The sequence below is a fragment of the Colletes gigas genome, unplaced genomic scaffold (genome assembly GCF_013123115.1).
Source record: "Colletes gigas isolate AHSC1104 unplaced genomic scaffold, ASM1312311v1 Colletes_gigas_Sc00002, whole genome shotgun sequence".
Lineage (NCBI taxonomy): Eukaryota > Metazoa > Arthropoda > Insecta > Hymenoptera > Colletidae > Colletes > Colletes gigas.
Window position 1 is genome coordinate 7,586,581 of NW_025106631.1, and position 25,864 is coordinate 7,612,444.

General features: G+C 38.7%; 1 protein-coding gene across 8 annotated transcripts; it reads right to left on the bottom strand.

Moving 5' to 3' along the window:
• Nucleotides 1–5,031: 5,031 nt before the first annotated feature.
• Nucleotides 5,032–24,668, bottom strand: LOC122403165 (sex-lethal homolog). Of its 8 annotated transcripts, XM_043406527.1 has the most exons (7): nucleotides 24,440–24,668; nucleotides 21,293–21,602; nucleotides 21,013–21,188; nucleotides 20,806–20,919; nucleotides 19,916–20,076; nucleotides 6,444–6,622; nucleotides 5,032–5,185 (listed from the first exon to the last, which is right to left on the bottom strand). In XM_043406527.1, the coding sequence occupies exons 1-6, from the start codon at nucleotides 24,493–24,495 to the stop codon at nucleotides 6,456–6,458; spliced, it is 984 nt and encodes a 327-aa protein (XP_043262462.1). In that variant the 5' UTR covers nucleotides 24,496–24,668; the 3' UTR covers nucleotides 5,032–5,185; nucleotides 6,444–6,455. The 8 variants fall into 8 exon arrangements, with proteins under 8 accessions (XP_043262462.1, XP_043262454.1, XP_043262468.1 ...); XM_043406519.1 differs by lacking the exons at nucleotides 5,032–5,185; nucleotides 6,444–6,622 and adding an exon at nucleotides 8,142–11,589; XM_043406533.1 differs by lacking the exons at nucleotides 5,032–5,185; nucleotides 6,444–6,622; nucleotides 24,440–24,668 and adding exons at nucleotides 8,142–11,589; nucleotides 22,707–23,164.
• Between the last annotated feature and the right edge of the window lie 1,196 nt (nucleotides 24,669–25,864).

Sequence of the window (25,864 nt, forward strand, 5' to 3'; positions counted from 1 at the left end):
CCGTGGAACGAACGCTCTCGAGGAAGGTATCCCCGAATAAGATACGGTCGGGTCCGGTTTTTCATTCGGAAATCACGAACGTGGCGATGCATCGGGTCTCTGTCGATTATTAACAGCGGAAATTTTGGGGATCGGTGAGTTAATTCGAACGACGGCGCGGCTCTGCGGTTCCTACGCCCGACATTATTCATCGTGAACAGGAAATGCAAATTTTTCTGTGGCCCGGCCGTGTGCCCCCTTGGCTGAGGACAGTGCCCTCTGACCCTTTCTCAGTCCCCTGCGTCCTCTCCTCCCTCCGTTGAATTTATCTTGCCTCTTTTTTCCATGCGATTGCGCGACGCTTTCCTTTCGGGCAGGACCTCGAGATGGCCGATAAACGTTTCCGATTTTTCACTGGACACGAAATTGTATTCAAATTAATGGTAATTCGGATTTTTTCGATTCGTAAATAATCAAAATTAGTATTCACCAGGACTTGCTCCTCTTCAGCATATGAATGCAATGCGAGGGTAACTAATATAATTTTCGATTTCCGTTTAAGAGAAACAGTTATTTATCAATTATTTTTTTAGTAACGTTGATATAATTACGTACAAACTTGTCATATTTGCCATAATTGTACTCAAATATACAGGGTGTTCGGCTATCTCTAGGAAAAATTGTAATGGGGGATTCTAGAGGCCAAAATAAGGCGAAAATCAAGAATACCAATTTGTTGATGGAGGCTTCGTTAAAAAATTATTAACGTTTAAAGTTCCAGCCCGTATTGAATTTTTTTCTCGAAAATGCGCAGGATTTCGTGGATATGTCTATTCACCAAAAATGATTATAATTGACCCCCGCAGCCGACAATAATTTTTCCACAACGATTTGAAAGTTTTTAATTTTGTCGAAAAATTACATAACTTCTCGAATTTTTTTCTCGAAAATGGGTAGGATTTCGAGGGTATGTCTATTCATAAAAAATGATTATAATTGACCTCCGGAACCGACAATAATTTTTCCAGAACGATTTGAAATTTTTTAATTTTGTCGAAAAATTACACACCTTCTCGAATTTTTTTCTCGAAAATGGGTAGGATTTCGAGGGTATGTCTATTCACCAAAAATGATTGTAATTGACCCCCGCAACCGAAAATAATTTTTCCAGAACGATTTGAAATTTTTTAATTTAATTGTTAATAACTTTTTAACGAAGCCTCGGTCAAGGAATTGATATTCTTGATTTTCGTCTTATTTCGGCCTCTAGAATCTCCCATTGAAATTTTTCCCTATATTACTGAATATTTTAATAACCTTCGGTAGCTATTCCTCGCTACTAAAATGGTATCATAAAGACGCGATGAATATGATTTTAAAATGTCACGTTGTTAGTCTCAATATTGCAGAAATTATAAGTTTTTACAAAGCGTAAAGACATGTACTACTATGGATAATATACTGTTACACTATTTGTAGAAATACTATATCTATGTATTATTATTTTTTAACAAAACTAAATAAGGAACGATTTTCAGTGTTTACCAATTGTACGCGGTATCGAAGACCACAAAAACCTCGGAAAGTTTGAGAATGTAAGTACATATATTTCCGCTACTGTGTTTCCGTACAACCTAACAAAGATTTCTGATCTGTATTTGGTAATTTCATTTGCCAGCAGCGATATACCGCATACAGAGAAGAGGCAATACATCCTATACGAGTGTCGTGGGTCCCCTCTTCACGGAGGAGCGCACCACGTGTTTCTCTCTTTCTCCCAGAATCCTCCCTTCTCCGGCTGTTCCGCAAATCAAGTTCAGTGTTCAGTCGCCCTCGGGATGTCGTGTATATAGGGTGGTTGCACACCTCCTCCGGTTGACTTTCTCACGTTTCAAGTGTCCTCGACTCTCGTACAAAATGAAACAATTAAAAAGTGCAGTGCTCCAAAAAAAAAAAAAATTGAAATCAATTCCAAATAATTATTTTGTTGGCACAGCCACGATATTCCAATACCAAATTAACGTTTTCGTTTAGAATGCACGTTAGAACGGACCAAAAGAAGAAATCGTGCCAGTTATCGTTGCACAGAGGCGCTTGATTTTCCTGCAATTCCATGAATATCGCGCTGGGCGGAAACAAGTATCTTTTTGTGGGCCACGCGTGGCTCGGTAAACCGATCTATCGGGTGTTTCACGAGAAACGGATATCTGTTCGCGATATAGTATCTTCTTGGACCAACTGTCGTTTATCTCGATCAGACTACACCATTTTTCTATGTCTCGATCGCGGGACAAGTTTCTCACGACAGACGATATTTTCAGGATCCGTTTAACAGTATTTTCCAATCCTCGAAAAATTTCTTGCCACGACGATGTTAGAGGTTGAGCCACCATCGATGATCTTCCACAGTCGCGAACAATTTCTGCAAACATTGTACAGAGAAACAAAGCCATCAAGGCTGAAGTTACAGTTTTTGTATAGGGAGCGGAAGAATTTGAAAAAGGAATATTAGGTGTACCTTTTTTTGGATGTTCAACAAGTATATTTTGTGTTACTTCGAAACACTTCGATAATACTTTGCAGCTTTAAGTCCAGTTTCGGTGTTAGGATGATTATAACAAGAGAATTATTTTCTAAATTTAATCATTTCTCCTCAATTGACTTTTTGACTTCATAAAAATATTTTCTCAACTCAAATAAAACCGCAGTAGAAATGGTATTAATAATATTTTATAACACTAAATGATTTCTTCTTTTCTACACAAAAACTAATACAGAAGATTTACACTTCAGCTATTATTTTACCACACATTTGATATTAAGAAGACTTAATATCTTCTAAAATTCCGGACGATATTCATAGATATTTCAATACTTGATTTTCGTATGTTTTGTAAAATCTAATTACATCAGGACTGTTTGATCTACGGTTGGGTTCGCATCTTCTAATCTCGAGGCACGAGCGTAGGAAAGCGACGATCGTAACGTTCAACCGGCTATCAGAATTTTACTGGCACGTTTAGCGATACAACAGCAACGAATGCGTTCAATTATGGTTCAAAACGATTCCGGATACCAGCAGCTGTCGCGGTGTTGTAATTATAGCGCGAATACGAATTAACTTTCCAGACAGGTCAAGGCTCCGTGCGCGACTCAATTTGCCTCCGAGCGTTGTTCTTTTTGGATCATTCTGCTGGCATGTAGATTGCGCGTAACCGCGGATGCGATAACAATGCCGCGGTTGGTCTAGATTGTAATTCGCTGAACGTACATCAGCATTCGTAAGTAAAATTTAGAATCTATTGGCCACGGTCGGGTCGCGTCCAGAACGCTGAAAACGTGGCCCCGGGAGCGTATAGCGCAATGCATCGACGCTGGTTCGTTGATCCACTCGAGAAAAATCAACCGCGGCGTGGCCCGCGTGAGTCATCGCGGATCGCAACAATAACATTAACTCAAAGTGATTCCAGTTCCGCTCTAGCAAAGGATCTCCAAAGCGTTTCCGACTTTCAATTCAAATTATATTTCTTATCCATTTTAAATACATACAGGGTGTTCAACAACCCCTGGGAAAAATTTTAATGGAGGATTCTAGAGGCCAAAATAAGACCAAAATCAAGAATACGAATTTGTTGATGGAGGCTCTGTTAAAAAGTTATTAATGTTTAAAGTTCCGCCCGTACTGAATTTTTTTCTCGAAAATGCGCAGGATTTCGGGGGTATGTCTATTCACCAAAAATGATTATAATTGACCCTCGTAATTGAAAATAATTTTTCCAGAACGATTTGAAATTTTTTTTTTCGTCGAAAAATTTAGGCACCTAATTTCAGTAAGAAATTTTTTTCTCGAAAATGCGCAGGATTTCGGGGGTATGTCTATTCACCAAGAATGATTATAATTGACCCTCGTAATTGAAAATAATTTTTTCAGAACGATTTGAAATTTTTTTTTTCGTCGAAAAATTTAGGCACCTAATTTCAGTAAGAAATTTTTTTCTCGAAAATGCGCAGGATTTCGGGGGTATGTCTATTCACCAAGAATGATTATAATTGACCCCCGGAACCGAAAATAATTTTTCCAGAACGATTTGAAATTTTTGAATTTAATTGTTAATAACTTTTTAAGGAAGCCTACATCAACAAATAGGTATTCTTGATTTTCGTCTTATTTTGGCCTTTAGAATCTCCCATTAAAATTTTTCCCAGGGGTGGCCGAACACCCTTTATAGAGTAGTAGATAAAAATTTCAAACGGCCACATTTTTGATAGATCACTCCAAATTAATTCTTTAGCAAGTCATATTAATCTTTTGTAACGATGTTACAATAGTTATGAACGAAGAAGGTTCCAGCTTATACCGGTTACGGTCACGATACTATGTTCCATATCAATTGTGAAATGATTTTGTTATACATATATCGGTCCTGTTACATTATCCATGATGAATTCTTTAAAACTACAAAGAGAGTAGGTTTCCTGTTATCTGTGGTAGCGGATCTGAAAAAAGAGAACATGTTCAAGTTGTTATTGTGGTTCTTCTTATTAGATCTTCGGGTTTACCTGCAATATTGTACAAAAATCACCATGCATGGAACCATGCAGCGGTTCGTGTTGTATTCTTACTTCGATCGTTCTTAAAAAAAAATGTGTCGCAGTGTTTCTTCCATTGTCATTCATTTATTCGTAACTTCGAGGCAGCTGAAAGACTCTTATCGGGGCTTGACAAAAAAATACCAGGTGGTCCTCTGCGCGCGAGACGGCCGAATACATTTTAAAGATCTCGCGTGGAATACGATCGAGCGATCAAACGTTACGCCCTGCAAACAGAGGAGTCGACGATTCCGAAGTTTACACTATACTGTTGTTTACTGTTCACTAGTAAAAGGATTCTTTGTGTAGATTTCGATTCTCGTTCTAATGGACGGTATTCCTATTTATTTATTATTCTGCAAAAACATTCTTCGTAGTTATTAAAATCTTTAAGAGGACATTTTGATATTCCTGTCTAAACCGCAATTTGTTTAAAACTATTGTTAAAGAGGGGTCATTTTTTTCATTTAATTTGAATACATGTAGCTCTATATTTCAAGAGCATCCACAATACTTTTTATACAAAAATATTGAAAACTATGAATTACAATGAATCTAGTGAAGGCTTTAAACAAAATGTCTGCACCGTGTCCACGATCCCGGTTGTTCCGTCCATCTGAAATTAAAAAACGAAAAAAATCTGATTCAGTATGGATGTGACTATGGTTGGGCTAAATAGAATCGTGCAAATATTGAAAATTAAAAATTTTATATTACTTTCGAGTCAAATAATCAATTTTTTATATACTCTCCTTAATTTATCGTAGAAAGTAAAATTCGTAACGAGTAAAAGACGATAATTATTTGTCAATTGCTCGTTAAATGAAAATTACAATTACGGGAATGAAGTGTTTCAGAACCACCGATTCATCTTATTAATTATTATTATTTGAGTAAACTGTTGCATATATTCCACTATGAAATAATATAAAATAGAATGAGTTTCAAATTTTCCAAATTTTCTTATTAAATAATTATGCTAAAGATCACAGGCTGACACTATTTATTAGTAAAAAATGAAATGATTATAAATGTAAATCTATAGCGTTCGTTCGAACCTTCCACAGTTTTCTTTCAAAGGACGCTGCAACGGATATAAAACATTTTATGAAATCGAAAGGCATCCTTGTTACCATGCGTGCAGCAGATGTTCGTGTTACGCTCGACGCCAACCGCGCTGCATTTCTAAGGGGAATTTCGATGGCAGCTTTCCACGAGGCTGGGGAGAATGAGACAAGAAAGAGGGGCTGAAAAACACTCGAGCAGGTCAAGGGATGAGGGCGATCGTAGCTAACGAACCAGAAAAGTTCTCTGTAACCGTGTCAAGAGAGACCACCGACTCTCTCTGACTGACCCTTAAACGTTTCACGCGTCAAAGCATGTTTTACAAGCTCGGGTTACTCTAGGTCACTTCGATCGACATTCTGTACAGTAGCAGACAATATCAGTATTTATTTTACGCTGAAGTAGAGTCAGAAAACTTATTGCTTCGAGCATAATTTAGAAGGATCATAGAAATTTCAAAAAATGATTAGGTTTGCCTTTTATTGACCTTCAAAAAATATGTTTTATGAATCTGAACTACTCCAGGGCATCTTAAATGATTTCATCATACCTTTTACACAGTAATAAATTTGATCCGCTTTTGGTGTCAGAATGTCCACAAATATCCCATATCCAAAAGTAAATTGCAAAGAATATTTCCAGTGCAACCGAATTGCACAGATTATTGTTCCAGTTTTAGCGACAGGAATACCCCAAAATTAGATTTTAGGATGTTCTATGAATATTTTATAGGCCTCTAGGGAAGCCTTGGAGGATGCTATATCCGAGTCTGATGATCGGAGGATCGAAGGAAGGTATTCTTGGTTTACCTTTCGAAGACTTTAGCCCGACATTCTTGAAGAAGGAAGCGTTCTTAGGTTTTCCCTATCAGCGGTCGTCATCCTTAAACCTAAATCTACCAAGGTGATATCTCGGTTCGTGCAGCAGCTATCCGCCCCTTCCTGTTTCCTCTTCGCGAGTCGCTGGCTAATCTCTAGACCGCAGCATCCTGTGGGTGGAGAAATCGCGCCGTTATAAAGTTTCTGTACAAAGCCGAAGAATTCTCAAATGAAAATCGTTCTTCGCGGGGTCTGTGTCGTATCCTATCCTATTGTCTAGTCTTCGACGGTAAAAGTTTCGAGTGTGAGTTGGTGCCGTGGTCAAGGAATACGAGTTTGGGACGTGAGTGGTCTGACAATTGGACAGTGATCGTACGGACCACGGATCATGGACGGAGTCTCGCAACTGTTCGGACATGAAACGAAGCGACAGAAACGTTCATCCACCGGCTACGTTGCGGCTCGTCATCGGGCACTTTGCTTACTATTCGATGCAAGCTGCCTTTTGAAGGGCAACACTGTATCCGGTGGATCGCATCGATGGACCTGCACGCTGTACCGTCAAGGCTCGCGACACCGTTTTGTACAAACAAAGAACAGGGGGCGAGCCGTTTCTCGCCGCGGCTACAATAAATAATCTCATAAAATACTGTCTTTCTTATACAATATTCTCGCCGCGCGACAACTCGGTAGATCGCATATACCTATCGATAAATCAAACGCGTATCAAACAAAGTATGCTCCGTTTGCAGATATTTATTTCGTCTTAAATAATTAGATCTTATATAACTAGACTTATCGGGTGTGACCATACGAAGAATGATGTTAACAAAGGAGATTAGTGAAAAAAAAAAAGAAAATGAATCAATACAGCGCAGGGATTCGTTCGGCTCGAACGTATTATCGCGAATGATGGTAAAACACGAACACACCTTCGCAATCATTCATACCGATTAAGAAAATTCGAACGATGCTTCGTCAATAGAATAGAATCGCACAATAGAATCGGGGATCGCTGGACGCGCGCGATCTCAAGAGTTTTCCGTCGTCGAGGGATTTAAAGCGGAACGATACATCATTTTGCTACGCCCGCGGTGAACGCGATTACGAATCAATTAATTTAATAAAATGAAATTGTTTAGCTTCGCAGCCTCACGGTGTAATATATGTATATATAATTATTAATATTAATAATAATAATAATAAGGCAATTTCGATATCCTTTCTTTTTAGTTTTAAAAAGTACGATAAATACAACTCCCGATTATACACGGGGCAGCGTGTGTTCGCATAAAATTTGTCCCCTATAAAAAGTCAGTCTCATTTTTCTACGACGTGCCGCGATGATTGCGTATTTCCATTGAGATTTATATACAAATAACGGCCACGCGGACAACGATGGCGCTTGGTAACGTTTCAATTTTTTTTTAAGTACACCGATGACGATCGAAAAGAGAAGCTATATCTTTAAAACGATCCGAGATAGATCGAAATGTCACGAGGAGAAATTTAACGGTATCAAACGATGCACAATCTGGACATAGTTTTATGCTCTTTTATGTTTCGATGCATTTAAAACCTTTGAACTTACTTCTTTTTGAGAGAAATTAAGCTTCACCAAAATAATAGAGTTCAATAAAATTATGTTCAGATTCTATACCTTTCGACGATGTTTCATTTTCTCACGACATTTTTACTAACATACGATCGTTTTGGTGACAGTTTTCCCCCAGTTGCGGGGAATACTCTGTGTAATCAATATCGTTCGAGACCCACTATGTCTATTCTATTTTAATTTTTAACTTAATAATTTTCGCGACCATCGATGCCCGTTGCCGTTCGAAACGCTGGAAACACAGTATCCTCGTACGCTGACTCCAATAAAATTCTCTCTCTCATTCTCTCAATCTCACGCTTAACGTTAAACATTCGATAAAGTTTCAAGTTAGAACCATTAAAAAGGAAATGTACAACAACACGTAGAACTTTCGGCTCTTGCTCTCAACGTGCCCCCTCTCTCTCTCTCTCTCTCTCCCAATTAAAACGCTCAACTCTCACAGAACACGAACTTCGAGGCTTCGACGTCTTTTGTTTCGTTCCACAATCAGGAGCCGGTCGCGCTGCTCGAGCGATCGTGAAGAAGCTGATCAAAAACCAGGAAAACCGTTCCACGGATATTCATATTTAGAATTAAACTACTCCGTGTACGTGACACACACACACGCCCACGCACTGCAGGCCAAAAGCGTCAGACCATTCGACCCGTTAACAAAAATATTAAACCGCTGTTTACGTCGATGGTGATCATTCGATACGTCATACAATGGCAACTTAACGTTGTACCAGGTACTTTGGTCAGACGTATTCTTAATCACCTATTATTACAGTAAGTTACACTGCGCGAAATTGATGACGACATAGGAACATTTCGCATATCCTGATACGCTCGTTATTGTTGAAAATGATGGATCAAGTTGTTAACAGGAAGTTGCACGATGCCAACGTTCAGCAGTTAATGTTATCAGGGTTTTCAGTAAATAATGCTCTATAAAACTCGCAGCTAAAATTACCCATCCGCGACATAAGATTCAAGTATTCGAACATACCTAATAAATACTAATCAGCACATACAAGGAAAAGAAAATTCGCTTCGGATGCTTCCAATATGTTCTAATAGGTTCAATTTCAAGAAAATCTTGATCAGGCCTGATAATAAATTTAGAAACTGTTTGAGATAATAGTTTTTTTTAATAAGTATTTTACCCGTACCCCATAATAAAAGTACCATGAAATATAAACCTATTATAACCTGGTCTCCAACTTTTGGCCAGCAGTATATTTTACAATGCAGAGTAGTCTTCTTTAACCCCTTACCTGTGTTACTTTGATGCTGAACAAGTTTGTTGCATGTATTGAAACGCTTATTATTACGTTTATATAATTGTAAACACCGAATTATTTTCATTCTATACGTTAGAAGCGCAACATACGGTGTATTTAAAACTGGCTTATAATTTTACAATCGCACTGTATGTTGCGCTCTGCACTTTAAGGGGTTAACGTTACGCAGGACAGAAACGTTCGACTCGCATCGTGTGTGCCCGGATCAACAGTCAGAAAAATAGAATTTCAAAGAGAATCCATACAACGATCTTGTGGATGCGGTACGACGGGACCTAATTTAGCGCGTTGTAACTTCGCCACCGAGGCCTGACTATGTTCGACCTAAAGGGCGGCTCGGAGACCAAGAGTTTTGTACCTTAAGATTACTCGACGAGCATTATCAATTTGGCGCGATTGAACGCGCCACTAATTTAACGCAGAATGGAACGGAGATATTAAAGCTAGACGAGGGAGTTGAACTTGTTAACGATAAAAAGCGACGTGGAGATGGTAGTGATGGGCTTCAAGACACGCGGTTCGATCTCTTCGAACGTCATTGGGAATTGGCTGTAAAAATTTTGAGATCACGGACTGAACTGACTCGCGTTGAAAAGTATTTTTAAAAGTCTTGAAACGCTCGAGTCCTTCAAGCGTAGATAGAACTTACATTAACAAGTGACTGAACCACAGAGAAAACATGTAGTAACTTACAGTAATGATATTTATAATACAGACTTGGTATTTCTATACTATTTTGTATTTCTATCGCGTCAGTGGCTTTTAAAGAACGCCAATGTTTCTAGATTTTCAAATCTTAACCATTTGAGTACCAGCCCGTACAGAATAGACTCGACTGACGCGCGATCGTCATCGTTAGGATTATTTTAAATAATACTAAAATTTGCGCCCCCAATAAATATAAGTTCCCGAACATGTGTTCCAACAAGCAATAAATCATTTGTCATCTTTTTGATCCAAGACCAGTTCATCTTGTAAATAGTTTAAATATATTCTAAATTTTGTTATTAAAAATATCAATTCGATACAACCTTTCTTCACCTCCATACCGTCTTCCAACATTGTTCTAGAGTATTAAGTTACAAAAGAGCAATTGGCATGCTCGTCAGGAAATTAAAAAATAAAATAAAAAATTGAAAAATCCTACATTTCTCTAACGTTCGTGTTACCAAATGACGCGCAAAGACCTTCGTAACATTTTGCACAAATTAAATTTGAGCTTCCAATATCGTTAATGTTATTATCAGTAAGAAACAAAAGTCGACGCGGTTTCTTTAAATAATCCCTGGCACACAAACGGTTAAGATTCCTTGCCCCGGTTATCGAGTAACCCAACCATCCTGTTTGATTCATAAAAGTCTCACGAATAGTAGGAAAGGTTGCAATTAAAATGATAGAATCGCTAGAACCTTTTACTGACTAATGAAGATAAATGTAACATAGACTTGCCTAGTGTTCCTAAGAAACTCAATGTTTCAAAACTTTCGAAGCGCCTTTCCGAACTTCCTACGAGGCTCTTTGGCCCCGGTTTAAACAACATTCGAAGCGATAACAGCCGGAGAAGGAATTGAGTGCCCATCACTGGACGCGCAATACTAGTTGTTGCGAGCTTTGGTACAGGCACGTAGAAACATCATTAAATACTATGCATCGTAGAGCGTGCAGAATAATTTACACTTCCATAAATCAGTCTGTCCCCATCGTTCGTGAATTGAACATCGAGCGATCGTCTCTGACGACATCGGCCGCTCGATGTCGTGGACCCTGTGTACAGAGAAAACTCTCCGATCCCAGCTCGGCGTCCGCCTGATCGGTCGTCTGGTCTGGATAACGCCGAATATGACTTCACGATCGCTTGAGGGAACGTTCATCAGTTACGAACGACAGTCGCCGTTGGTTTGTCTTCGGTGAAACGAAGAAAGGTACGTAGCCGATGCTGTCTTGGTCACCAAATGGTCGACGCTAGGTCACCAGAAATGCGACTGGACGTAACCGCCTCCCATGCCTATGGGGTTGAAACGGTGCGGGTGGATCTTCTCCATTCTCATGGCACCTGGACCGCCGCTACCGCCTAGAAAGCCACCGTGTGGTCCGCCACGTGGCCCGAATCCACCGGTTCTGCCTATCATCCCGGGGCCACCGCCTCCGCTAATGCCCATGCCCATTCCTGGTGGACCACCGATGCCTCTGCCGCGTCCTCCGCCGCTCACGCCGCCGCCGCCGCCGCCGCCGCCACCTGAAAAAGTTCCTCAAAGTCAGTGGAAAGGGTTCCCCTCGGCTGCACGCTTAGCGAGAAAAAAGATATGTATGTGGATAGCTTGACAGAGATAAAAGTCGGAGAGGATGATGGTTTGAATAAACTGGACAGCTGGCTTTCAGTTTCTAATGTTTTAATCAAATTTAACGACAGACTACAGAATCACGCGGACTCGTGTGACCAGTAGCAACAAGGATAAGAAAGGTATAAGATACTTATGTAGGAGTTTTGAAAGAACGAGTGTCGAGACACGCCGGTTACTCTCTTTCTTTCTCGAACTGCGTTTTGTCCTGACGATTTTCTGCGGCCGGCGGTGATCTAGCGCCCCTCTTCTATGCCCGGTGATCGAGGAAGCTGATGCATTTCTTGGCTAATCGTGGCACCACGGTGCTGCTCGTTTGGTGACCAGAGGAAAACCTTTAACCCTTTGCACAGGGATCACTATTTTCACCATGCAGATGACAAAATAAGCTAATAATAATATAAAGATTCGACCAGCACACTTAAAGAATTATTAATGCACCTGATTACCGGGACATTATCTTTGTTACTTTACCGTCCTATCTTTAAACCTATCCGAACATTCCGTATTCAAGTCAATGAAGTGAGAAAAAGCTAAGACTCCGCTGAAGAGACAGGAACCTTTCAGTGCAAAGGTTTAAAAGCTTCGCGGGCGTCGAGTACAACGGCCAAAACACGTCGGAACACACAAGTATTATCGGGACAGAGTCGCGTGAAAAATCATCAGCACAAAAGTTAACAAGATGCGTCAAGTCATTCGATGCGATTGCCTCGCGATAAAGTGTTCAACACAGTTAAATACAAATATTCGTACAACAAATTATGCGTTGCCGGTTAGTACTATCATATATCGTGTACATAGTCGTATTTCTCTAATATCGATGTAACGGTGTTCTGTGTGTGGTACGTGTACGTGTGTGCGTGTGTTTTATAACTATACAGGGGTGATTGGGAAATCGTGGAACAACAAAGCTGGATGATCCGTGCGGGGATAATTGAAAGTGCAAAATATTCGTAAAGTTGTAAAACAACTTAATTGAAATTCAACTCGACGGATGTATCTAGAGATGTATGGACATCCGATCGATGCAGAAATTTGGATAATTTAGAAATTTAGAGACCTTAAAAAAAACCATAGATCGTTTGCTCGTCATTTTTCTCTAAAAAAATAAAATAAAACTTCGTAAGAGGAATCAATCCCTTCCCGGTTGTCGATACCACGACTTCCGGTTCACTCCGCGTATCAACGACAAACGCGAATTACGTAACCGGGTCTAGTTCTCGTCAACTTGAGATCGATTTACAATAAGACGTTGATCGTAGAATCATTTTTCTATTCAGATATTTATTTTATCGATTTTCATTTTACGAAGAAGAGAAAAATACGATGAATGTATTATTGGGAATGTCACAGGCATTTTCAACCGAGACCTAGTGTCACTCTCTCCTCACCATCAAGAGGATATCGTTCTCCGTCTCTCAAATTTCATCGCTCTCGTGAAACATTTTCGTGAAACAATGATGAAAAACACTGCACGACATTCTTCTTCCCGAGTATTTTCTTTTTTTCCTTTTTTTTTTTTGTGTCCATCGGATTCGACATAATTTGTATCACTAAATATACAGAGAAACGTCGTATAAAAATTAGGCGAATTTTCTACCCTATCTGTGAGAGTGTGAGAGAGCGAGGAAGAGAGAAGCGTCGCAAATTATCTTCGTTTCATCCTTGTCGCGGACTCTCCCGTCTTATTCGCATGATATTTTTTTTTGTTTTCATTTTTTTTTTTTATTCATTCTCTCGTTTAGTTATTTCCTTATCCGTATCACAGCCATCGTTAGCACTACTGGACTTCGGGATTAACCATTTCGCACAAACTTCGATCCGTTAAACCTTACAATTTACTACTTAACGTTAAAATTAGAAACTTTCGGCTTATTTACAGTGCGTGTCTCAGCTTTGATGCTAAAAAAGCTCGCGTTGTTCTTTCGCGCGGTAACGAAACTGAAAACGAATTTCATTCGTAACAAAGAGACAACAGTTTCGCTTATTTTCTTTTCTCTTTTCTCCATAACAATGAACTACTCGAGTTTTATTTTTATAGAAAGAACGACGCGAGTCGCCTCGTAGCACGAATACAATATATTCTGAAGGAATGCTTGAAAATCTTAATCGTAATTCTTCTAACTTAAACGCTAATTAAATTCTCGAACGTTAATATAATATCCAGCCACCGTTTTCATCATTCCTTATTCTACCGCAGCGATTTTATTTCACGTGCACCTCCGTTTATTAATTTTTTTTTTAATCGAATGGGATTCTTTGACGATAAGTTGCGTACGTGTGCACAGCTCGATCGTCGAGCGGTAACGGCTCAAATACCAGCGCATTTGCAATATTAAATTCCTAATGGAGATTCGGTTTTCTAAGGTTCAAACTTTTACGTAAAATCCGGGAACGCACGACCCCGACGTTCCTCGACTCGCTGACATCTCTATGGCAATATTTTCAATATCGTTCTTGCTTTCAAAAAGTGTGTATAATAAAGATCGAACTCTCGAGAATGAATCGTTCGATCTTTCAGTTTTTATTCAGCGTTAGGAAGGATTCGAACTCTGGCCAAGTAGGTGGTGTGCTACACGCTTCGAACGGCTGCGAGGGGGTCGTGCATCCCCGTTCGTAATCGTATCGAGCACCTGAACGCATACATTAATACACGAGCGAGGTGGATGCATCGTACCTCCTACCAGGATTTACTTAACAACGTCGAAATGGACACGTCGAATCGTCGTAATCGTTTCAACCACGATAAGGTAGGTGCGCGCAATAACCGCGAAAAGTCGATTAAAAAAAGGAACGATTGTCAGGGACGTAGGAGATACGTTTCTCTATCTAATCAGGATCCACCCTACTCCGGGAACGCTTCGATCGATACGTATATTTATTAGGAATAAAAGGACGAAAGTTAGTAACAGCGAAGATCGTTAACATACGGAACAATCACCATCGTCCTCGATGGTCGATCGCGATTTTTCCCTGCACCGGACTGTCCGGCGAAAGGTTGTTAACACTTTAACGGCCGATATTGGCTGATATTGTACACCAAAGTGCTAGGAATATTATTATAAGGAATTATAAATGCAATCTCAACAAACGTAACAAGTTGAATGTACGATGAAATGGTAACCGATACGGTAGATCACGCGCGCGTGACAGTGGCCAAAGTCTGCTGGCTCTCGAAGTCACGTATACGTGACAGCGGCCGTCAAAGTGTTAAGACGACAAACATCGTTGAGAAAAATCGTGAAAGACGTCGCGAGGAGAACGCGTCGAGAGGACGTGTATCGTGAAACGTCTGTAAATACTTTCGCTATCTACAATGTCCGGCTGTTATCGTTCGACGGACACGGCGAACGGGCTATCGACCAGCGCGGATAGTCGTAAAAATTGTGCAACGTTTGCGGAAGAGCTCGTCCAGAACGTGTACAGGGGTTCTAGTTATTTAAAATCTCTGTAAATCCGGGGAACACCTTAATCGATCTATCTAAAAGACGCGGCATCCTTGACGCGTCGCGTCTCTAGGAATCAGTTCGAACACGCGCAACGATCGTTACGAAGCGCGTTAAGAAAAATAGCATACTTCGTGTTTGCCTGAAGAGTGGATTTGTAAGATTAGAAACTCGATATTCTTTGTTATTCGCGTTTAAAGTTGTTCGATACCTTTGGGAACTTTGTCGATGAAGAGACTCGATTAACCCTTTGCATTCGAGGGCTTAAAACTCGAGGGCTATGAAGACAATGCAAATAATTTTCAGTTCATAACATAAGGGCAAAGACAAATAATAATAAAAAAAAATGATAATTTTTTGTTTTTTTATATATAACATTTGTATCCATGATTAATTTAAAAAATAATAACATACAACGATGACTTTTCTTTAAATATGATCTTTTCACTAAAATTGCTTCGAGTTGCTGGTAATATTCGAGTGCAAAGAGTTAATATCGTGGTCCAGCGCGAGAAACCGGAATGCTACTTTTTTTTTTTTAATTAAATGATAAATGTTGGAATTACGCAAGCTAGATAGTTCTACTGAATTAGACTACGGTATCACTTGACTTTTTCGAGTTATATCTTATTGAATATTTTGATTCTCGATGGAACTGCGCGAGAACGTGAAAAACTAGAGCTAGATGGGTATAATACTTCAGTCGTGGAATATTTTTTTTATCGAATTTGGAATGCAAATGCTCCACCGCGCGATTCATTTATTACTGTATGTATATATTTTAAACGTTGACTTTTTATACGGAATCACCTGGTGTACAGCATCGTGGGACACCATTGTACAATAATATGGTTTACAAACATAACAATTTTAATATTTCTGTCTTACAAATTTTATTAAAACTAGAAATTCTATTTATCTGTTAAATTAAAAATTCCGTTTAAATTGTTTCAATGGAATTGTAAATACTGAACTTTCATAAACAAAGGTTTATTAGGAATATCGAGAAAGGGACTTATCCCAAAAGAACATATTCAATTCTATACCGATATCGTTGATTAATTTATGGTTTATTCCAGTTATATCTAAATTAATAAACATACTTATGCCATTTGAAAGAAACGTTTTCCTTAAAAATACTTAACGCGGTGTTCTCTCGTAGCCAAAATCGAAACGTGCTAGGTTCAAAATGCTAATCTTCCTACGACAAATGAAACGTGCAACTTTTCTTAACGCGCGTCGATCGGCCACGCAATATCAAACATGCTGACCCAAGGGCTTCGACTTTGTTCGACACTGAAATTGAGCTTTTGGATAATCTGGACCACCTACGGCCAAAACAATGGCCTATCCAAAATAGGTGGTTGTCCGCCGTTTGCGGGTCAACGCGTTAAACCGCCAACCCCCTATGGGCTTAGTTCGATGAATCTCCTAAACGTTGTAAAACTCCGTTGAAAGATGCCTCTCTGCTTCGAGGGAGAGACTTCGAAACGAGCGTCTAATCGCAACGCGTACCAGAAAAACGGAGATTGCTCTCGAATGGTTACAAAGGTAGTCGCCGCGAGTCGATTCGTTTACAATCGTTGAGCAAATTGTGTCGTTATTTTCGTATTACGGATCAATATGCATCCTCGAGACAACCGAGTAATTCGGCGATCGTGTATCGGACCAGCGTGTTAAAAGTTAAGTTAAAGCCTCAGGAACTGTACGCGTATTTATCGCGTATCAACGGACGTCCTCCGTATCACCGCCGGAGGCTGTATCGATACAAAAGCCAATAGAAAAAACGAACGTTCGTCCGAGATCCCCGAAAAACTCGTTCGAAAGGAAACACTCGCCTCGTTATCGCCAAGAGTCGCTCTTAGGCGTTTCACTTCTAATCATGCCAGTATCATCGTCACACTAGTGGGGAGAATTTTGCGGTCATAACTGCAAGGGGTAACAACGAACGACAACCGAACAAGAACGTGTTCTTCGTTTAGTAAAGGTAATGCGCATAACGCTGGTATTTATTCCTGGTCGAATACAGACGTTCTCCTTCGTGGATTGGCGAGCATAGAAATGAAAACGGCATGTTAAAGAATTATTCTAAACACTTAGAGTAAGTACGTGTACAGTAGTGGACAAATGCAATCGAACAGTTTTTTTTTACTGTCGCATTGGACAATACTTAACGAAGGAATTGCCAACAAACGTGACACGATAATTAACAAAATTTGGTAAACTTCAAGTGACCGACGTAGACTTTACAATTTTTTTTTTTTACGGTGTTCAACGTTCTCTGTGTTTTAGATTAAGATTTTACATTGGAAATAACTACGATCGCTTATTCTATTTCTCTAATGAAGTTTTAGATTTGTTGTGTGTCCTAAGTGTTCTGATTGTTGTTCTCTTATAGAGTCTGGTTTTTCTCAGTGTCTTATCTCAATTTCTCTTAGTACTTATATTAAAATACATGGACAATATTTATCTACATCGCTAACGACTGAACTGACAAACCATAAAGAAGAGTTCCAAATACATTTGTCCCATACTATGCATGATAATCGCTTGATACTGGACATAGCCATGCATTGAACAAATTTTCTGTTAAAGCCACACGTTTTTGCAAATGCAACATGTCCAGATCTAACCATGAATTAGCAACGACGCTCGCTAAAGAGTAATTATTCGCAGGCATACAACAATGTGTTTCAGGCGAGCTACGAATTTTATGTACTGCTCAAACTACTAGGAGGATCACAGTTCAATATCCTTTTTTTTATCTAACATACATGGCGTAGAAAAGTTTTTCAAGTATCAGATTCCTTACTGATATTGATCAGAGTCCTAGAATTATAAGTAAGCTTCGAAACAACAATTTGCTAATAGTGCACCGACCATGCCCAGTACAACTCCACTTCCGGCGATTTGACGATAATCGATGCTTTCTACGCGGTTACTGTTGATTACTTTGAGCAGTATATAAACAATTCGCAAAACATTGTGTTACAGAAAATCCTACTGAGAACACACAGACAGAAAATGTTTTCCTTTCAACATAAAAACTACAGGCGTTAATCAGTCGCAACATGTTTAGAATTAGATAAGAAAAATAAGAAAACCTTTACCTCTAAATGTTTTTAATCAGGAGAGAAAAAAAAAAAAAAAAAGTAATTCGCACGCATATTTGTTGGAGGATGATGAAAGGGGCAGTAACAAATTTTTTCTTGAACAGAAAATGTATTTCCAAAGTCTCAAATGATACGTAACAAAACATATATATGTATATGTGTGTATATACATATATATATAGTACGAGATATGTCTTACCAAAAAAAGAAAAAAGTACAAACAGCTTAAAGATGTAAGTTATACATAATTCCTGACAAAAAATAGAACTAGAATGATACTCCACAGCGTAGCTTTAACAAATTTGAGAAACGATTAGGCAAAATGAACATGGTAACAGCAGCAGCAGCGGTAGCAACTAGAACAACAGAGTTGCAACTTCGTTGACCCAGGCATCGTCCAAAAACAAACTTCTAAACCAGCCTTGTGTGCAGAATACAACTCAGCAAGTGTTTCTCTCATTTCTTTTAAACCACAAGCTGCCACTGACTAGCACAGGATACGACCATTCTTTCTTTTAGTCTCTTGTTCGTCCACCAAAAAAATCATCACACACAAAAACATTTCTATCACAGCAGCACTATGTTTGCTTTCTTTCGTGTCCGTCTGCAAGGAAATCTTGTTCAGATCAATCACTGCCAGAGTCTTCCCTCTCACGTGTGAAATAATCTCATGCGCACAACTTCAAAAACTTGTAACAAAACAGAGAGAACACAGAGAAACAAAATAGGCGCGAAAAGAAACGTGTCTCCACAATATTCGCAGAAAAGTGCTGCATAACGTTGCGCGCATTAGAACGCACACAGCTTTTTCAATCTTCGCTGTACTTTGATTTAGATGCAGCCATATCTGGCAAACAATTCAAATATTAGACATATTTTCAAACTTTCGACGTGCTGTCAACGATGCAAAGGGTCTTCCAATGCTCAACTTCTTTCACACCGTTAAATTCAGAATATAACGGTGTGACGGAATTCAAGCTGAAAGATCGTCCGTATCTTTAACAACGCGTGCAAAAAATATAAAATTTTTTTTTTTACACCTTGCAACTACGTTACAGAATTCATCCAAATGACCACTACCTGTTTCAATTGCACGCGGATCATCGAAGAAAAGAAAGGAATGAAGAAAACTAACACGACACGATTCAGAATGATGAGCCGTAGGAGAGGTGGAGAGAGAATAGAAGAGGATGCGTTATTGGAAAAATGTCTCTTTCAAGTATTGGTGCTTCTACGTACGATTCCAACAATGGCAATAATGAAACGCAATGGTTTACTGCGACTTTAGTAAGAAAGATTCAGAAGAAAGCCAAAATGCAAGTCTCACCTGTCAGTAAAAATGTACTTCGTACAAATTTTTATACCTTTTGGTACTACGAAACATTTAGTTACGGTTGAACTTCAATCGCTTTTCAATTAAAAATCCTCTCATCATATTTTAAACTTAATCTACATACATTTTGAGAGCTATTTATGCTAAACAATAAATAAAAACACAGATATTAATTTGATCCTTTCAAGCAGTAAAACTTGACTTGTTTGCCAAAGTAAATCCATTTAACAGTTTTACTGTGCTTTGAAGTGACAATTTTTACTGCCAGGCTGAAGAGAAAAGAGATACGGGCAAGACTAGTAGTCTATCAATGGCAATTAAAACTACTTACCTCGACTCTGGTTGTACCCAGCTTGCCAGCCCGCGTAGTACGCCGCCTTCTGTTTTCCGTGTTCCTCCGCGATTTTTACACTAAGTGGCTCCGATCCACCTTCTGGTATCGTACCATGTAGCCGTGCAATTGCTTCTTGTGCTTCCTCTCGCTTATCGAATCTATGAAAAACACGGATTGTTACGAAAACTTGAAATCCAGAAAACAATTCGTTGGCAAAGATTAACGCGATCCTTTGCCAAATCTAGGTCCAATACACGATTTATCAAGAACGATCTAGAGCGTGATAGAAGAGAGCTCGTTACGGATCCATAAAATCTGCCAAAATTAAGAGAAATTGTCAAACCAGTTTCGATTCTATTTCCAGTTGGTTGACACACTTTTCGTACTATTTCCTACAACTACAACTAGTGCTACACACAATTCGTGTTTTAAGTAGCTAAGTAGGTCGTTGGTCGTGAAGTGGGGTAAAATCGAAATTATGCAAGTCAAACGCGGCAGAGCCAGGCAAAAATAATTTGGCAGCAAAGATCTCAGAAAATAAATACCCGTACGATATTATCCGCAGCGGATACGCGTTGCATAATGACAAGGCAATTTCTGCTGCTAGGAACAGCTGTTTTGATAGTTTCAAACGTGTTCGAATTTCCCAAAAGCATGTTATTAGGTTGTACGTACAAGAAGTATAATTATCCAATGGCAACAATTAAACAAAACTAATCATTTTCTGTAGGATCTTCTGTCATCGTACGTTACTGCCAGGCCTGTCATATTATGTTACCAATTATGACAACAATGGCATTTCGCCAAGAAGTAAGAACTATACTTTTCATTAGCGCAACAGTTTGCTCTACGATGCTAAGTGGAACTATTAGAAAGTGATGTCATACCTGACAAATGCCACACCCCGAGGTAATCCAGTAAGTTTGTCTTTTAAAATATTTTTCTGTACGATATTTCCATATTTGCTAAATATGTCGTCAATTTGACTCTCAGTTATATTTCTGAAATAAAGACAATGTTTAGGTTACTATCGACAATTTGCCCATTAGTATTTTCAATAATTTACTTCGGCATTATAGTCCTATGTAAATTACCTTGGCAAATTTGTAACATAAAGATTAGTTTCTTTGATCTCTTCTCCCGATGGTCGTGCAAAAGATACTTTTAGCCTTTTGTTCTGGACCTGTAGTCCATTTAAAGTGTTTATAGCTGTGGCTGCATCTTCAGCTTTTGCATAATTAACAAATCCAAAACCGTAACTATATCCGGTCTGTATAGGAAAAAGATAATACAAGTTATTTGCATGCATACGATTGACAAAAAACAAAATTTAAGACGAATAACAGGATTCTGGTTTCCATAAATGAAACTAACTTTATAATCTTTCATGACACGACAAGATTCCACAGGTCCAATGGTTACAAACAGACTATACAAATCCTTCTCTGTCATACTCTGTGGAAGATAATTGATGATCAGATTTGTCCTCGGTTCTTCGCATTTAATATGCTGTTGCTGATGTTGTGGTTGTTGCTGCTGTTGCTGAGATTGCTGTTCTCGTTGATCCGTCATTTTGGAAAGTTCTGCAGAATTTTGTTCCACTTTTTGGATTGCAATTTGATTCTGCTGTCGATCGGTTTCTAATGGTTGAGAGTTCTGTGGCTGTGACTGCTGCGTACTCCAACTGATATATCCCAGCGAAACCATAGATGGGGTCAGCAAATACAAAAAATATAAACAAAATCATTACTACGTCTTCCCCGTATGATGCCATAATCGTTGCTTGATCTATACTTTTGAATGCTCTCGTTTTCTTAAGCAATTTAAAATAAATAGAAAATAAATCTGCATATATACATATATGTATATGATGCCAGACCTGTGTGTCAGAAACAAACAAACAAAGGCAAGTAAGGACAAAACAGAACCAGCAAGTAGCCATAAGTAAAACAAACTAAATCAAACCAATCAGAATCCAATTTTAGCGAAAGGATGTAATGCTTCGCTTAGAGAAGTCACAGAACAGAGCTAAACTACTCAAAAATTACATTTCATGAATGAATAACTATAAATAAAAAGGCCATGTATGAAATATATACTAGAATCTATTCTAATACTGTCATTAAACTTGTACTGATTCATTTCTTGATGCACTGAATGTTCATGCAAATATATGTACACCAAATGCCTTCATCATAACCTTTTTACACAGAAATGTAGTAGACGGTGCATAACATATTCATAGTAAATTGATAAAATCTACCTCGAACATATACATAAAGAGAAACCCAAAAAGACCCGAATGATTCTACTTTTCAATATATTGATGTTTTTCCATGAACTTCAACTGCAGGTTCATCGAGTCTCGAAAAAAAGGGGGGAGCACGCTTCGTTGACGAGGACTTCCACGTATTCGAGCGATCGTTTGTTTATTGTTTACGAACCGTGCGAGTTTTACTAGCGACGCGAAAACGTGCTACATTCTTTTCGTTATCAAAAGCAACCCCGTAAATAAATCCCTTCAATGCGTAGTTTCGAACGAGCACTTATCACTCGATGAAAAAAAAAAAATCACTTTTCGAAGTCGGAAACGAGGGTAACCCTGTGGCCTTATTTTGAAGAGGCCCGGGGAAAAGCGAATGGCCCGGCGGATTCGTGAATCGACCAAGCTGTCAGAATACTGAGGGAGTGAGAGGAAAAGAGGGCACGGGGACGCGCGAAAGAGAGACTGTGACGGAGGGGAAGGGTTGAGCCAGCAAGAACGAGGGAGAAAGCAAGACATACGTACCGGAGCAGGAGGGAGACAGTCAAAGAAATGCCGTACAGTGGGAAAAGATCGGCGAAAAGAGCAGCACGCACTTGCTGGTGTCACGCGCGTATGCAACTCTCAGTGTATGCCAACAATTATATAAGCCCGTTGCACCATCGCGAGAAGCACGCGTTCCGTTATCACTGAGACGATGTGGTCTCTTGCTACGTTTGTACGCGGCTCCCAGAGAGGGAGATCCAACACACAAGGGAACGAAGTAACAGCGAGCGAAGAACCGCGGAGGAACCGAACGACGTGAAACGAACAGAACGACGTACGCAAACGTACTGAGCCCCAGCCCTGACCTGCCTCGCGCGGCACCCTCTCGCGGTACGCTACCCCCACTACAGCCACTCTTACCGCGGAAATATATAACGGGCTTGCGCATGGGGCGGGACATCCCGCCTAAATTTCTGGTGCATGTTTACACGATTGTGGGGTCTATGCCAATTTCTCCCCTATTATTCTTCTTTATTCCACTGACCGACGATTCTTAAATAGATCACGCAATTACCGTTCTTACCCTATTATTATCTTCGTATGACAAAACGAAAGACTTGAGTTGCACTACTAAAACGATGCGACCTTGTAACTAGTACGTGTACTTTGCATATACACATGGTAGAGACTTGCAGAGATCCGTGCAGTCGAGAGACTTAATGAAGCGCGCGCCCCACATATTTTCAAAATCGATTTTTATGGAAATAAAGGCTAGCGTGAAAAAACTTCATTCTACGTTTTCGACTTACTTTCTCAACGGACATTATCTTTCGGCTTTAACAGTATTACGCTTGGTCTCGATTCCAAGAATCATCTTTTATGTGTACATATACATTTTCCTTCTGCATTTGTGAAATTTTTGCAAATCGATTGTGATAATTAAGCCGTACCTTGGTAATAACTCTCAACTGGGAACTGCGAATATCGTAAACTTGTCACGGCAATATGTATTTCACGCGGTGTTATTCGCATATGAAATCACCAAAAAACTTTGCGAAATTTGTCGTGATTAATTTTCGTGAAACAGAAAACAAAAACTCTTTTGATTCCTGTTTGGTTCGTGTACGTTTGTCTTTTCTTACGCCCTATTTTGTTTCGCAGAACGAGGTTACTCTATCAATCACTGAAATTCCTGCAAACTACGATTTTCCTGTTTACGTATTAAATATGATAATAATATTATTTGGAATCACCGTTGAACATTGTTCGAATAAAAATAACGAATATATAATTGTCCGTTATTCGTTAAACATTAATCCCATAATGTGTGCCTAACACTGATTCAAACAGAAAACAGACAAGCCAATAAGTATTATTTTACTTTCAATCGCTTTTTAGCAATTCAATTTCCCCCAAATTCTACAGATGTTGAACACTGCATTGCGCTATTGCGCATTGCAACCACGGGACAATTTGCGGAAAAGTTTTCTCATGTTCAAAGCATGATTTAGTATACGGAACATAATAAAAGCAAACAGATATCACTCGAATGAAATTATAGAGGCACAGTTACGTTTATTATAAAATATGTAAATAGAAACAGTTACGAGTTAATCAGCTACAATGACCACGATTTCTAACCTACATTTACATTCCGTGCCTAACAAATCAAAGCAAGTTGTCGCGGAATCCATGCGCTATTTCTTTTGAGAATACATTCAAAAAAAAAAAAAAAAAGATAAATAGGAATTGTTCTTAAACGAGAAACTTACCCTACTTGGGGATTCACGTTGCTCTGCGTAACTTCTTTTTGTTGGTGAATGTTCATATTGTGCGTCGGTGAAGTGAAACATGCCACAAATAATTAAAACATCTTTCGTCGTGGCGGACGATTTTTCATTTTCGCGTGTTAATCGTGTCACGTTCGAGACGATGCTTTTTGGACGCGTAGGCGCATTTTATCAGTATGATGTTCTGCGCGGCTGCGCTGGCGCTGTGCACGTGCGCAATAACTTTTACAAGACCAATGTGTTTTTACGTTTCTGGATGGTAAGCGATTAATTAGTTTCTTGATATTCGTGAATATGACAATGCACAAAAATAATAATGCAAAAATTTCATTGTACTTCTGGACTTTCTGATTATGTAGTGAATCGAAAAGTTACTGCTACCTGATGTTTCGTAATGTTAATAGATGAATGACGGATAACAAAAGCACTCGATCGCTTTCGACCTTTTTGCAACCGATAACACGCGTACATTTTACACAAAGAAATAAACAACAAATTTAATACACGAATGTATGTACAGCTGGGTTATATGTGAGGAGCTTATAATTAACTGAAGTTGTTCGTGATGGTTAGGTTCGATTAGGAATATCTTAGGTCCTCGATTGAAATAGTGAAATATCAATAATATTCGGTAACTTTCAGTAGAATAAAATATTCAATTATTAGAGTAATTGCTTGGAAATGCTTTCCTGAAACAATTTCCATATTTTCAAGATAATTCAAACAATGTCAACATTGAACTTCACACTCACTGAAAAATATCAGGGGTTCCTTAAAATAGTCTCAAAATCCATCTTATATCCTTTCTCGTAAATTTTTGATATTATTTGCTTGTTTTATAACATAGATTACAAATGGCCCTGCAAGCGAAAATCAAATAGGTTTGGGTCAGAAGACTATACATAACCAGATTAGATCTACATATAACATAATCGTACAATTGGTGATATTATTTCTAACATTTTCGTTATGACGTTTTTTCACTCCTTTTAGTGTGTTAATTTGGTTCTTTAGATATTTATATATATTTTTGAAACATCCAGTATACATTTAGATCAGTTTGGTAGAAAGTATTATTTTTATTGTAATTTATATATTTATACATTTTTTATTGACTCTAATTATTAAAATATTGTTAAAAATATCAACAATCATATCTTAAAGAAGACAATGTGTAATTTAAAGGGGAAAAGTAATCCTACAAATCCCGTGATAAAGATATTGATAAGAGTTTTTGAACTTATGAATAAAAATTACACATATGATTTCTAATTGTATACTAAAGTTATAAAATTTTGTAAAAATCCAAGCACAAAGATGTTTTAGAAATTTCCTTAGCATTCTTGTAACGTCTAATGGAAGAACAGACTTACTTGTCATAACTATATCAAATTATATTAAATTACC

Excerpts from the sequence above, each read along its gene's own strand:
- LOC122403165 (XM_043406519.1), bottom strand. The coding sequence starts at position 24,495 with ATGAACATTCACCAACAAAAAGAAGTTACGCAGAGCAACGTGAATCCC. Across the intron at positions 20,077-20,805 it reads CGGGGTGTGGCATTTGTCAG|ATTCGATAAGCGAGAGGAAG; the intron begins GTATGACATCAC and ends TGTTTTTCATAG. Across the intron at positions 11,590-19,915 it reads TGGGTACAACCAGAGTCGAG|GTGGCGGCGGCGGCGGCGGC; the intron begins GTAAGTAGTTTT and ends GAACTTTTTCAG.